At 45.4% G+C, this 15355-nt stretch overlaps 1 protein-coding gene across 1 annotated transcript in view; it reads right to left on the minus strand.

The window, feature by feature from the left end:
- Positions 1–6202: 6202 nt before the first annotated feature.
- The window catches only part of LOC130025015 (F-actin-monooxygenase MICAL2-like), an 81170-nt gene continuing 72017 nt past the window's right edge, over positions 6203–15355 (minus strand). The window contains exons 9-10 of the mRNA XM_056115831.1: positions 11258–11331; positions 6203–7086 (exon numbers count right to left, since the gene is read on the minus strand). Coding sequence (XP_055971806.1) covers positions 6902–7086; positions 11258–11331 — 259 coding nt within the window. The 3' untranslated portion in view covers positions 6203–6901. The remainder of the gene's footprint in view (positions 7087–11257; positions 11332–15355) is intronic.

Here is a 15355-nt window from a genome sequence, read left to right on the forward strand (position 1 = left end):
GGTTGGCGTGATAGCACAGTGGTAGGGCATTTGCCTTGCACACAGCCGACCAGGTTCTATTCCTCCGCCCCTCTCGGAGAGCCCGGCAAGCTACCCAGAGTATCCCGCCTGCACAGCAAAGCCTGGCAAGCTACCCATGATGTATTTGATATGCCAAAAACAGTAACAACAAGTCTCACGATGGAGACATTACTCGTGCCCGCTCGAGCAAATCAATGAAAAACAGGAGGACAATGTGACAGTGCTAAGATTTATTGACTCATTTTGCAACTGTAGATGGGAGAAAATAGGATAAATAATTTGCAAACTGCTAAGACAAAATTCAAAACCATCTTTTATGTTACTTACATTTATGTTTTTTGTGTTAGGGTTTTGTTTTGTTTGTTGCCAAGACCACACCTGGCAGGACGTACTCCTGCTCTGTGCTCAGGGGTCACTCGTTGCAGTGCTTAGGGGCCCATATGTGGTGCCAGGAGTCAAATCAGGGTTATTCCCAGGCAATGCAAGTACCTAATCCCCTGTATCTCTTCTACCCCAAGGTGTTTTGTTGTCATTCATGGTAAGCTCACAGGCAGTGCTTGGAGGAACACGTGATGCTAGGGATTGAACCTGCCTGCAAAGTACCACTCCAGCATATCTCCCAGGCCGTGAGTCACAGTCACAGTCACAGTCCTCCCGTTGTTCATTGATTTGCTCGAGCGGGCCCAGTAACGTCTCATCGTGAGACTTGCTATTACTGTGTTTGGCATATTGAATACATCACGGGTAGCTTGCCAGGCTCTGCCGTGCGGGCGAGATACTCTCAGTAGCTTGCCAGTCTCTCCAAGAGGGGCGGAGGAATCGAACTCAGATTGGCCATGTTGGCTGCGTGCAAGGCAAATGCCTTACCGCTGTGCTATCACTCCAGCCCTAAGTACCAATTTCAAATCTAGTATTATAGAATAAATATTTTATATGATGTGCTATGTATTAAGTGGCAATCATTGTTTTATGAACCTACAGGACATTTCTGCACATCTTCACTTGACCACCAGCCAGCAGTTTAAAACCACTGTCCTTGTATGTTATATTTATTGAGAACTGTTTGTGAGGGATGGAAGGAGTTAAGTAATCTCTCTAAATGATCCTTTTCATGTTCTGTAAGTATATAGAAGATGCTGTTGGGCTGCAGAGATAGTCCAGGAGTTAAGGTGCTTGTAGGCAGACAACCCCAGTTTGATCCCCAGCACTGCATATGGTCCCCTGAGTACTGCTGGAATTGATCTCTGAGCACCACTAGGTGTGACCCCCCCAAACCAATGCTGGCAGAAAACAAAAAAGCAATGAAGTATGGAAGGAAACACAATTCTTTCAAGTAGCCGCTCTGGCTTCTATGCCCGGCTTTCTCCTGAGCAGAGATGGGCCTGGGCCTTTTTGTCTGGGAGAGGATGGCACTGGGAAAGGATCTGGGAGAAAAAGGGAAGGAGCATCCTCCCTTCCCTCGGTGTCCCTAGGTGCATCAAACTTCCAGTAAATTCCAGAATCTCTGGGTCTCCAAAGCAGAATGGTGGGTTGATTATGTTTTTTTTTCTTTTTTGGTCACACCCAGCGAAACACAGAGGTTACTCCTGGCTCTGCACTCAGGAATTACTCCTGGCTGTGCTCGGGGAACTATATGGGATACTGGGAATCGAACCTGAGTCAGCGGCGTGCAAGGCAAATGCCCTATCCGCTGTGCTATCGCTCCAGCCTCCCTGGGTTGATGATCTTAAGGATTTTGCTTTCAGGATTTAATCCAGGATTTCAAGATTGCTTTGGTAATTTTGCTGTCAGGGTTATTGCATTTAGTTTAGCCCAGCAGCTGGCAGATAAGAACAACTCTCAGCAGCTTTGGGGTTGGCTTTTTTAGCTCTAGAAGAATGCTGTGAGGGAGGGATAGGAAATGACCAAGCGTGCCCTAAAGTCTGAGGGGCCTGGAGTTGGAGCCCCCACACCAGCTAAGAGCTCTGAGAGTGTGGCAGAGAGAAAGAGGAGGAGGAGGAAGAGCAGGAAGGGAAAGAGGCTGCAAACTCTAGCAAAGGGCCTTTTCTCCCTCCCTCAGCATGTTTGTTCTTGCAAAATGGCCCTCCCTGCTCCTCCTGTTTACTCGGGGCTGGGACTCAGCGGAGAAAATGAATCATCGCAAATAATTCATCAGCTGACAAAAGGGTCAGGAAAACTGGGTGTGAGTGGGGGGAGAGGGGGGCACTGACCACTTGCCTAACTTGATGTGGAATTCTGGCCCACAATTTGACACCCACAATTCGTGAGTCTGCAGGCACTGGAAATAAGAACAGAACAAAGAGAAAAAGAAGTTTGCCCAGAAACAGTGAGCTTTGAAGGGAAGAGGCCAGCTCAGTGCATGGAAAGGCTCTTTCCTGTTGAGTGAAGGAAATCCAAAACCAGTCTGTGCCGGGGAAGAGACACAGACATGGAACTTGGCTAGGTCCCAGGGCTGATAACTCCCCCTTTCGGAGAAGTGCTTGCTTTGTGGAGAGACTCAGGTGAGCCTTCTCTCCTCCCAGCAGAATCCGATTTGCTGATAAGGTAAGTCCCTCCAGGTGCCCCAGAGGGAATAAAGGCTCTGAGGATGCTCTGCCTCCTGCCGGCAATCCCTGACAGGTTGGAAGGAAAGGAAGGGGCCGCCGCCCGCCTTGCCACCCAGGTGCCAGACCCAGCCCACATGAAAATGTTTTGATTCTTTCAGAAACACAAAACCATTTATTCTTCGTTCATTTCAGTATTTATAGCAGTGCCCACGTAACACACTTCAATCCCGCACTGATCGTTCCCAATTGTTGGAACAAATTAATCTTTTACAAGCTTCTCAGCAGTGAGGTTAGAAGATAAACAGTCGGGGAAATAGTACACGCTCCCCTGTGCGTGAATCTTCTTATTACAATAAACTCCTACCTCGGCGCTCCCCAAAGCTGGTGACTGCCACTCTCTCTCCTGTGGCAGTTCCAGCTGCTCCCTGCCACCTCTGCTCTGTTTAGGGGAGGGGGAGGGTTGCTCTACTCCACCACCTGGGAAGGAAATACTGCCATTTTCAGTTTGCAAGGGAAAAACCTGGAAATCTGCTTCCTGGGAAGACACTGCCCGAAGTGTCATTTGCCTCCAGAATGCAGAAAACATCAATTTCATTGCAGCTCATCAGAGTTAGCAACACCTGCCACTTCCTTTCGCCCTTGTAATTAACATGCTACAGCTCAGCATTGATTGATTCCCAACTGCTGAACACTGCCCAAGTCAAGGTTTAAATAAAACCACACAACCTGGTATTATTTATCACAGTTTTAGAAACACAAACTTGTTTTTATTGCCAAAGAAGCATGTTGTTGAGGATGTAAGTCTCTGTGCTACCATGAGGGTAGAAGAGTGAGGCTTAACATTGAAAAGGAAGTCTTGTATTTTTATAGCCATTTGGAAGTGGTAATTGTTTATCTTTGTATTTGTTTGTGGGGAGTGTGGAGCACTAAATTTCTGTATCCCAGCACTCAACTCACAGCTGCAGAACCCCACAAAAGAATGCGAATTAAACCAATAGTTCAATGCATGAATGATTTGGGTGAGCAGAGTTAAGAATTGTCTTCTCGTTCCAACTTATATAGGATTCTGAACTGAACTTATAACTGCTATGCTCCTTTGGCTGATTTCAGAAGCTCTATGACTTAGTGTGAAATAGGACCCGAGGCCAGGCCTTTTTGTTCTAGAGTCCTAAATTGTTCAGCCTGAGTCACAAGTGTTCTTTTGTGGGGTAGTAAAGGCCCTGACTGTCTTCATCATAATCCCACTCATATTGCATACAAAGAACTGGTCATCAGAAAATTACAGTATTTTACATTTTGGAGGTTGTGGAACATCCTTTGTTGTGAGAAAGGAATGGAATCATTTTAAATAGTTCAACAGCCGCAATATTACTTGAGTCCTTTTGGAAATGATCCTTGAATGGCTTTTCTGTACTGGTCAAACTGAAAGTTGGCATGAGTAGAAGATTGTTAAGTGGAGGATTTGTGTTTTCACTTGGTTAGATAAAACTCAGCCTTAAACCAAAGAATATAGTCTTTGGGAGAAAGTGAACAAATTGTGTTTCTCATCTATTTACAGAATACAAGAGCCAAGAACTACCTTCTTTGCTGGGTCCTCTTGGGAGTATCCTTTTTTTCAGATGGAAAGGACAAATTAAAATAAGTGGCAATTAATTCTTTTGTACAATAACAAGCTAGGCACTACACATTTGAGCATCATCTGTTAAATGTATGCAAGTACCAAATAATATGCCATATGTAATTGACAGAAAAGACTGAAATCACATTCCTGCATATATATACATATATATTTAATATCACCTCTTAAAGCCTGATGACTGAAAATATTATTTTGACTTTCTGTACACATCTTTGAAACTATACAACATTTGGGTTACTTGTACATTAAACAGCTTATATATTAATAGCTTAGCATTAATAGGTGAAATTGTAGCACAAGGAAACTAGAATTGTGAGCAAACCTTACTAGTAATTTCCCACCAAATACATAAATAAAAATAGATAAATAGCCTTAAGGGACAGAGGTTTTGTTTGTTTGTTTGTTTGTTTGCTTTCTGGGTCACACCCAGCAATGCTCAGGGGTTACTTCTGGCTCTACATTCAGAAATTACTCCTGGTGGCATTTAGGGGACCATATGGGATGCTGGGAATTGAACCTGGGTCACCTGAGTGCAAGGCAAACATCCTACCTGCTGTACTATTGCTCCAGCCCCAGGGACAGAGTTTTTTGACAGATATTTACACATATTTCCTGATAATAGAATTTAGGCACAGAAAACCTGATTTTTATAAAGAAAAACTTGGTACCCCTGGAAATGTTGCCTTTTAATACCACTCTAAACATTGGCTAACTTGGGAAATCCAGTTATGTTTCTAATTTCTGGTTTGTTAGCTGGCTAGACTTAGGTGTCTAATCAGAGCTGTTGCACAGTGCCTTTGGTCTCATAATGTTTTTAAATACTCATGAGAGGCTAAATAGACAATGAGATTAATTTTCCAGTCATTCTCTTGTCAATAACAACCTGAATCTTAAAAAAAAAAGATGAGAAAAGAAATGCCTTACAAAAACAGATCATCATTTAAAGTCTTTTCTTTAGAATGGAGAGAGAGTACAGTGGGCAGAGTACTAGCTTTGCACACAGTAGGCTCCAGAGCAATTCCCAGTACTGTTATGTTCCTCTTGAGAAGCAACAGGAATGATCACAGGGCCTGGAGTAACCCTCGAACAGAAGTGGGTATGACTCCAAACCAAAATCAAAATCTTTTCTTTAGTTCCTATACTCACTGTTAACACATCCCAAGATCCCACGTAAGCTCATCAATCCCATTTCCCAGATTCCTTTTCACATTAAAAATATAATAATAATAAACCCAACAAATCCAATACCCCATTTGGGATTTGGTCACTAGGATCACACTATTCTCAGCTCCACCTTAAAGTCTGAGTGACTTTGTGCTTGTCCTGTAGAATCCCCTGGGAAGTGCCGGGAGTCCCTGGGGAGAAATGGGGGACACTTCTCTGGACCTATAAAAATGACAGTGAGGAGAAGGTCATCATCCGTACACTTATGCGTTCACTTTCAGTAGCAGCATCAACCTCACCAGCATTCTTTCAAAAAATAAGAGCTATCTTCCTTCCTTCCTTCCTTCCTTCCTTCCTTCCTTCCTTCCTTCCTTCCTTCCTTGCCATTATTAACTATCAGATAAGATCATTTCTAAATTATTAATATTCTTAAAACATTCTTTATTACAGGACTGGAGCAATAGCACAGTGGGTAGGGCGTTTGCCTTGCACGCGGCTGACCCAGGTTCGATTTCCAGCATCCCAACACCTCCAGGAGTAATTCCTGAGTGCAGAGTCAGGAATAACCCCTGTGCATTGCTGGGTGTGACCCAAAAAGCAAACCAAAACAAACAAAAAAAACCCAAACATTTTTCATTACAGTTCAGGGGCCATAAGAGAAAACACTGAGATCAGAAGGCCTTTGTAGGATGGGGGTGTGGCTCAATGGTAGAGCACTTGTCCTTCTTATGTGAGAGCCCGCACTGTAAAGCAAAAACTCTTACTTTTCCAAGCTAACAGCTTTTCCAGGCTAACAGAATTTGATAAAAACCAACCATCCTGTTGGTAGAAAGTTAAAGTTTTCTTTCCTTTTGTCTTTCTTCCTTAAAGTAAAATTCAGCCTCAAATGTTTTATTAAACTCTCATTGCTTATGTATATTATATTAAAGCTTATAAATACACCTGGTAAATTAAATTCACCAGGGATTGAATTAACACCTGCCATATGAGTTATTTGCTTTCTGTAATCAGTAATCTCAAGGTTTTTCCTTTTTCTCTGGAAACACCATTTAAATATTAACCTAATCTTTCAACTGTAGCAGCAGCTTTCTGACATTTGGAAACTGGTCATCCATGCAGAAAAAAAAAGGGGGGGTGGCAAATATGGCTGTATTAACAAAAAGGCAGCTTCTTAAAAATACATCAACTCTCTGAACTGGGGAGTTAAATGATAAAAGCAGCCAGAGAGCGGGTTTCTGTGTCACTTTCTAGGGAAGACAATGGCTGTTTGCTTGCCAAGGTCATCTCTAGTCTGAGAAACCTGTTAAAATCGCCAATTTCAAGAATCTTTGTGTTTTCTTCATTATAATCTCTGAAAGGATCTTGGGCAGCTGTTGTACAAATAAGAAAATTTTAATTAAAAAAAAATATTGCAGCAGGTGTAACAAGTTCCAGGTAGGACCAGTCCTTCAAAGGTTCAAAGGAAGTGCCTGAGGTGCTCTGAGTCCTGTCCACGGGCGTCCGGGGGAGGGGCTCTGCTCACTGCACCTGTTCATGTCCTGCTCATCTGACAGCCCATGGAGAGGACGAAACTTTCAAAGTGCTGGTCTTCGGCCTTTTCTTTGATGCGTTGTTTCTCCAAGGAATCTACGAGCCTGTCCCTTTGCTCAATCACTTGCATCATCTCCTTGATTATTTCTTCCTCCTCATTTCGAGCCTTCTCATCTTTCTGGCTCTCTAAAGAAAAAGAGGAAAACATTGGTCCTCAGGTAAGGGTGGGCCCTGGGGAGAGCTCTTGGCATGGGCATTCCGGGCTTTTCAGGATGCATTCGGCTCTTTAATTTCCACAGAGAAAACATGGAAATGATCTCAACACCCAGGAACTGCCCCCTAAGCCTCGGAGAAATGGGGATGTTTTGTGCGCCCGCCAGCTCAGCTTTCATCCTGAGACCATAGAGCAATTGACAGGGGAAAACCCCTTTGTGAGAAAAAGAAGTTAATACCAGCCCAACTAAACTGCCCAGCTTACTCTGTCCTTCAAAACACACACACACACACACACACACACACACATACACACACACATCCATCAGCATATTGGGACTATAGCAAAAAAAAAAAATCTGTGTGAAGTTTCATATAAGCCACATGCCTTGGTGGCTACTATAATAATGATAATGATGCGTTTTTTTTTTTTTTCTCTAGGGGCTGGAGCGATAGCACAGCGGGTAGGGCGTTCACCTTACAAGCGGCCAACATGGCCGACCCGAGTTCGATTCCTCCGCCCCTCTCGGAGAGCCCGGCAAGCTACCGAGAGTATTCGATATGCCAGACACAGTAACAACAAAGTCTCCAATGGAGACGTTACTGGGCCCGCTCGAGCAAATCGACGATCAACGGGAGGGCCTCGAGCTCGAGCCCTCTCTAGACCTGGTAGAAGGACAGACAGATGGACAGGGAAAGACAGAAGGACAAGGGATGGCAGACTGGCAGGCATTGCCAGGCTGTGACCAGCTCTTTTCTCTCTTGCCTTTCGGAATATATAGGTCTTTGTTCCTAACTGGACTGAGGCATCTGATTGTCGGGGAGAGATAAGATTGTGGGAAAATGAAAAAGCAAAATTATAAAACGGGGAGTAATGCTTTTCTGATATTCCAAATTGTATTTTTTTCTCTTTCTGGGTGATGGTGGTGCTTGGGTGTTATTCCAGTCTCATCTTACACAGTGCTAGGCACTCCTGGAGACCACAGGTACTGCCGGGGACTAAACTCAGCCGCATGCAAGGAAATGCCTTAACGCCTGTAGTAACTCTCCAGCCCCCAAGCAAAAGAAACCTCTCCAAATTCCTGGAGTCCCTTCCAGGTACCATACCTGGTACCAGGTAATAGGTAATGAACTCGATTCTGAAGTGGAAAAGTTGCCACAGTCCTTGGTATCAAGCTTGGGGTCAGGAAGAGAGTAAATAGGACAAACAGGCAATAAAACAACACCCTTGCCTTTGTACCCCATGTCTTAAGGGAGGGAAAAGAAAAGATGAGCGTCCTATGCTGGATCTCTCCAGGCTGAGCTGTGGAAGGCCCTGCATCAACCAGAAATGTCACCTCATATCACAGGAACACAGAAACAGGCCAGTGTTTTGTGGCTCGGCAAAGAAGGACAAGGTGGACACCTTGGACCAGTCTACAGGGTACACCATGGGTGGAGCCTTGAAGAACTCACTTGCTCCAGAATTACGAAAGGTGACTGGCCAGAATAAAGAAGGCTCCACAAGGGCTGGAGTGATAGCAAGGCAGGTAGGGCATTTGCCGACCCAGGTTTGATTCCCAGCATCCCATATATTTCCCCCGAGCACCACCAGGAGTGCAGAGCCAGGAGTAATCCCTGTGCATTGCGGGATGTGGCTCAAAAAGAGAAAAAAAAAAAGAAGGCGCCACAGTGAGGAGTATCAGGTAGACAGTTTGGCCAAGGGGAATGGAAACTGGGCTAAGGACAGGCTGAGAGAGAGGCTCACTGCTGGGCTTCTGGTATGCTGAGAGAAGGGCCAGGCTCTGGAGGATAAGACCACGCACCTTTGCCACAAAACCAGGGACATGACAGCCTGATAATGGAGACAGCATGGGGACCCAAACCCTGCAGCCCATTCTCAGCACAAACCCTCCTCTTGCCACCCGTTTTTTGGTCTGGCCTTTCCTCACTACCAGGCAGTATTGTAGGGACAAAAGCAGAAGCGAGGGGGAGCCATCTGCAAGACTGAGCACTTGTGTGCCACAGAGACTTGGCTTTACCTGCAGGGACTGTTAAATGATTGCATCAGACTGAGTTCACCAGAGAGGGATAAATAAAGTCCTTTTTTTTTTCTTTCCCCTCTTGTTAATGAATAAGATGAAGTTTTTGTGAAAGAAGGGCTCAGAAAGAGAAAAATCAAACAAAATACATGTGTGTATGTGTGTGTGTGTGTGTGTGTGTGTGTGTGTTTTGTACTTGAGAGAAGGAAGATCATGTATGACTTTTGCTCCTTGGCAAGAATATTTTAAGTATAATAATATTCTTTAAATATAATAAGTCAAAGGGGACTTTGATGAGATTTAGTTTACTAGCCTGAATCAAAACCATTTAAACTTTTAAGTGCTCGAGCAGGCCCAGTAACATCTCCATTGTGAGACTTGTTATTACTGTGTTTGGCATATCAAATACGTCTCTGGTAGCCTGCCAGGCTCTGCCTGCATGGGCGGAGGAATCAAACCCGGGTCGGCCAGGTCAGCTGTATGCAAGGCAAACGTTCTATCACTGTGCTATTGCTCCAGCCCTACCACTGTGTTATTGCTCTATTACACGTTTTTAATAGATGTGTAAATTAGATATTATTTACTATTAGCTCTATACCTACTTTTTAATTTAGATAGACTCTATTATTAATGATCTCTATTTAATAACCCAGAAAAAAATAATCCTCTTGTATTCTGTCTCTGATGGACCCATGGAAACCTCCCTCCCCCCAACCTCCTCCAAAAGAGACAGTAGGGGGGGGCACCAAGACAACAGGGAGGAAGTGAGCAATCTGGTGGAGGATGAAGTACTGGAATATTATGTACATGAAACAGGATCATGAACAGTTATTGCAAATCACGGCAGCACTGTAGCACTGTCCTCCTGTTGTTCATTGATTTGCTTGAGCGGGCCCAGTAACGTCTCCATTGTGAGATTTGTTGTTACTGTGTTTGGCATATTGAATACATCACGGGGAGCTTGCCAGGCTTTGCCGTGCGGGCGAGATACTCTCGGTAGCTTGCCAGGCTCTCCGAGACAAATCATGGTACCTTGGCCTAAAACAAATAAAATATAAACTGCTTTTATATTTTTGGGGCAGTTTAAAACTCTAAAGATTTATTTAGATGTTTCCTGAAGTGAACAATACCCCCCAGGGGGTTTGGGTCAGGGGGCTTCCTTGGTAGTAGCCTCAAGCGAAATTGTGTGTGTGTGAGGGTGGGATGGTCACTTTATGTTTGTTTCCTAAAGAAAGTAGATTTCTGGGGAGGGGGCTAGAGGGGGACCAATTATTTTTTTCTGAAAAGGGGGCAGTAAGGCCAAATAAATTTTGGGAACTCTGGGTTAACTATAAAATTTTGTGGCTACAAAGAAATAATTTCTTCACTGTGGGCAAGTGTAGGAGACCCTGTGTCTATGGTGGTCTGTCCCTAAATCTAAGCTCCAGGTCCTTAGAGGGTCCATTTTTGAATCTGTAGAATGGGGATCAAATGCCTCAATGCTGACGATCACTCTGGCGATGTCAGTTCACTAAGTGCTGGCTCTGACCCAGACAGGCTGTTAGGGAGGTGGACTACTGGCTCCATGAGATGCATGGTCTCACCTGTTCTTTAGACCTAGGCCTAAAAGTAAGGAAGCAAAGTGAATATGCCTCCAGGCTGCAGCCAATTGATGCAAACTTAGTTTATCATGTCTACTAAGTTTATTGCAACTCCTTAGTGGGAGCCACTTTCTCAGCTGTGGGGCCCTAGAGCCACACATGCTGGCAAGGGTGCCTCCTTTAACATCTCCATTGCGTGCAGAGCTAAGCTCACCTGACTCTGTGCTCCCAGAGCACCTGTCCCATGGTCCTTATTATGCTGTATTGTGGCCAGGGGCCTGGGAGTTCATCTCGCTCCTAAGACACAGGCAAGGGTAGCTGACATTTCACCATCTGCCAGGCCCATTCCATTCTAGATTCTCTGCAAATATGCACTGAATGAATGAATGAGTGCCTGTGCGAATTAGTGACTTTGCTTCTGTTCTCATGTGGCATGGAGCAAAACACCACTTTTATAACCCAAGAAAGTAGATTTCTGTTCACGTGTCTTTCTGGGGTGAAGGGACATCTCTAAGCGGAGTTCCAACATTTCATCATACTTACCCTCCTTGAGCATTTTCTCTCTTAGCTTCTGTTCCAGTCTGCTTTGATGATCTTCTAATTCTAGTTCTCGGGCCCTGGGGATGAAATTTTATGCAAGTGTGGTAAGTACCTGGTTTATGGAGACCCAGGAGCAAATTCACTCATATAGAGTTGCCCGATCCAGCCTTTCTTCCTTATTAAAATGGAAGTTTGTGCTGCAGCGGAAGCAGGACGGCATGGCTGTGTTAGACATGAGAGAGGACAGAGCAGCAGGGCCATCTCAGCAGATGCCAGGGAGACCTCTCAGTCCTCCAACCTCAAGATAGACAATGAAGGGGCTGGAGCAATAGCACAGCGGGTAGGGCATTTGCCTTGCATACGGCCAACCCGGGTTTGATTCTTAGCATCCCATATGGTCCCCCGAGCACCACCAGGGGTAATTCCTGAGTGTAAGAGCCAGGAGTAACCCCTGTGCAATGCCGGATGTGACTCAAAAAGAAAAAAAAAGCAAAAGATGGACAGTGAAGAGAGTTCTGGAATATCTCAGGGAATAAATAATGACCATCAGAAACTCAAACTTCTAACACCTCCCCAGTCTCTGATGGTCCAAAACAAGAAAACAAGGAGAACAAGAACAGAGCTTTTGGTGCCAGTGAAGGCCATATAACTCAGGCCACTGTGTGCTTACAGATGTGAAGACCAGACTGAATGAGGCCTGGAGTCGTCCTGTTGGGGAGCCAGGGGGTCAGTGTTTCTATCAAGAAGAGCAGCAAAGTGTAAGGGTGAAATAAGATGCACCCCAAAGTGCAGTGTGTGATTCCTTTCTTTTACATATATATATATATATATATATATATATATATATATATATATATATTTCGGCTTTTTGGATCACACCCGGTGATGCTCAGGGATTACTCCTGGCTCTGCACTCAGGAATTACTCCTGGCAGTGCTCAGGGGACCATATGGGATGCTGCGAATCAAACCCGGATTGACCGCGTGCAAGGCCAACACCCTACCTGCTGTGCTATTGCTCCAGACCCTCCTTTCTTTTACTTTATAGGACTCTCTCTTCTTTGGTGAAGTCTGCATCGTCTCTTGGATGCATTTCATTCTCTGAGAAGGAAGATGGAAGGAGAAATGAGTAAAAGGAGAAAGAGGGGAAGGAGGAAGAAGAACTACAGTAGATAGGACACTTGTCTTGTTTGTGTTTGATCCAGGTTTGATTCCCCAGCACCAAATATGGCCCCACTGATCACTGTTGGGGTGATTCCTGAGCACAAAGCCAGGGATAGGCCTTGAGCTCTGCTGGTGTGACCCAAAATAACTGAAAAGGGGGGAAATAAGTCAAAATAAATAAAGAAGTGACATCAGTTTTTGGTGAATTTCTGGAACTTCCTGCATGTTGCATGCCCAGGATGCTTCCATTCACAACAGAGAGTGTGTAGGCTCCCAGGTGCTGAGTCATGTGCATTGGGGAGCATCCCCAAATCTTTGGGGGATGAAATTCTGAAATGTTTAGGAGAATGGCAGTCCCAAGCAGATGGGGCAGAAGTCTGAGGTGGTGGCTGCAGGTTTGGGCTTCCTGCATTTGACATGGCAAGTCTGATTCCTGCCCCACATGCAGTCTACATCCATTGCAGGGTCACTTTGCTTTGCCCCCTTGTTACTGTCACTATTTTTACCATTTCCACTATGATGTCAGCCAGTATCCCTGCCTTGATGTTCAATATTCTTTTTTTTTTTTTACAAAATGCGGTTTTTAATTCTATCACGAATCACGGTCCTCCCATTGTTCATTGATTTGCTCGAGCAGGCCCAGTAACGTCTCCTTTGTGAGACTTGTTGTTACTGTGTTTGGCATATCGAATACGTAACGGGTAGCTTGCCAACCTCTGCTGTGCGGGGCGAGATACTCTTGGTAGCTTGCCAGGCTCTCCGAGAGGGGCGGAGGAATCGAACTCAGGTCAGCCATGTTGGCCGCTTGTAAGGCAAACACCCTACCGCTGTGCTATCGCTCCAGCCCATATATCTTAGTGAAAACAGCAGTAAACTGAGCTATGCTTCATAGTTCCTCATTCCTCTATCCTAGGAGGATCTTTGTATTCTAGCCCAAGGGCCTATGTCTGAATTCCTTCTTTCCAAAGTTTGTTTGGTTCACAAAGTTACTGAGTTTTACTTTTCCCCAACTAAATACCTGAAGCTGAATTATTTTCCCTACTTTGTGGGTTTTTTTGGGGGGAGGGGTGAGGGGTTGGGTCACACACAACGATGCTCAGACTTATTCCTGGCTGTGCACTCAATAATTACTTCTGGAGGTGCTCAGGGACCATAAGGGATGCTGAGGATTGAACCCTGGTCAGCCGCATGCAAGGCAAATGCCCTACCTGTTGTACTATGGCTCCGGTACCCTTAGTACATTTTAAATGAGGATTTCCTTCCTTCCTTCCTTCCTTCCTTCCTTCCTTCCTTCCTTCCTTCCTTCCTTCCTTCCTTTCTCCCTTCCTCCCTCCCTTCCTCCCTCCCTCCCTCCCTTCTTCCCTCCCTCCCTTCTTCCCTCCTTTCCTTCCTTTCTTTTCTTCCTTCCTCTTTTCCTTCCTTATCCCAAGTGGTGCCTAAGAGTCCAAGAGCCTCTTGACAATTCCCAGCCAACCAGGCTCATGGTTCAACACAAGGACCTGAGGATTTGGTGCTACCCCAGCCCTGCAGTAACCGAGATGACTCCAGAACCCTAGCAGTGCTGGGGGCCTCCAGGACTGCACTGGGCAGTGCTTGGGGGCCATGCGATGCCAGGGATGAACCAGGGTGAGTAGATTGCAGTTAAGCAAGCATGTTTGACCTGTACTATCTCCCATCCCTATTCTGCCTTTCTTTATTGACCTTCACATTTTCTTGGCCCTTTGTGAAGCCAGAGGAAGTGAGCCACTCAGATCCTCCTAAAGAGCGATCTCGGGAGGAAATAATTGACTGCAGAAGTCTCCTCAATGTGCTGCTGAGGCCACACCATCCCTGCCGATGGTGACATAGCAGCCATGGTACAGCCTGACTTGCAGGGAGAGTTCTGAGAGTACACCGCCTCCCTCAGGAAGCCACCTACACTGCTGTTCCACATCTCCTTGAAATTCCTGGTTGCACTTTCTTATCACTCTCGCCTAGAGGTTTGCCTGTGGGTCTTCTCTAAAGCCACAAGAGCTAGAAGACAGGAACCATGACTATATTCATTTCCACAGAACCCAACTTCGGGCACATAGAATGAGCTTGATACATTCTTGTTGCAGAAAATTTCTAATTCAGACCTAGCCCAGATGCCTGTGTTCAAAGAGTTTTGTGATCCAATGGACCTGAATAGAATGACTAATGTCAGAGTCTCAGCATACACATTGATCTGAAAGGTGATGGAAAACACAATTGCTCCAGCTGACCCCTGCTTCCCTATCCCTGGCATTTCTTTCCAGATCAATAGAGCTCAGTGAATAAAATTCTTGGTCTCCTTCTTGCAGACACTCACTCACTCACCCCCCCACCCCAGGAGATGCCAATTTGGGCAGGACTGACCAGGAGGGCTCAGCTTAGACCTTCTCTCTTCTTGGATAAGCCTGCCCAGGGCAGGCAGGTTACTCCGGCTATTACTCTGAGTATCATTAGACCCTGTTGCTCTGAGTCATGCTATCTCCAGTCTACCTAGGCAAGATTTCTCCAACTTGATACCACTACCATATTAGGCTGGAGAATCCCTTTTGGTGGGGGCAGGGAGCATCCCGGGCAGAGTAAACTGTTCAATGTCACCCTCAGCCCCTACCCAGGAGATAACAATAGGGACTGTCAGTTGTGACAACTAAAATTGTTTCCAGGTACGGCTAGATATCCCCAGATATTATGGACAAGATCTTACTCCCACCCCCCAACACCACCTCCATCTAAGTTCAAATCCTTGTCACTCAGAAACCAATGGGGTCACTTTTGTGACTAGGCAGATAAGTATGTCTAAGCATGCATGATGAACCCCCTCAAAGATATGTCTATGTTCCAACCTTTGGGACTTGTGAAGATGACCTTAGCTCTGCGGCAGCGGTCGAGGGAGGGGGGAGCTGACGGGGAGTCTTTGCAGGTGCAATTA

The sequence above is a fragment of the Sorex fumeus genome, unplaced genomic scaffold (assembly GCF_029834395.1).
Source record: "Sorex fumeus unplaced genomic scaffold, SorFum_2.1 ptg000030l, whole genome shotgun sequence".
Taxonomy (NCBI): domain Eukaryota; kingdom Metazoa; phylum Chordata; class Mammalia; order Eulipotyphla; family Soricidae; genus Sorex; species Sorex fumeus.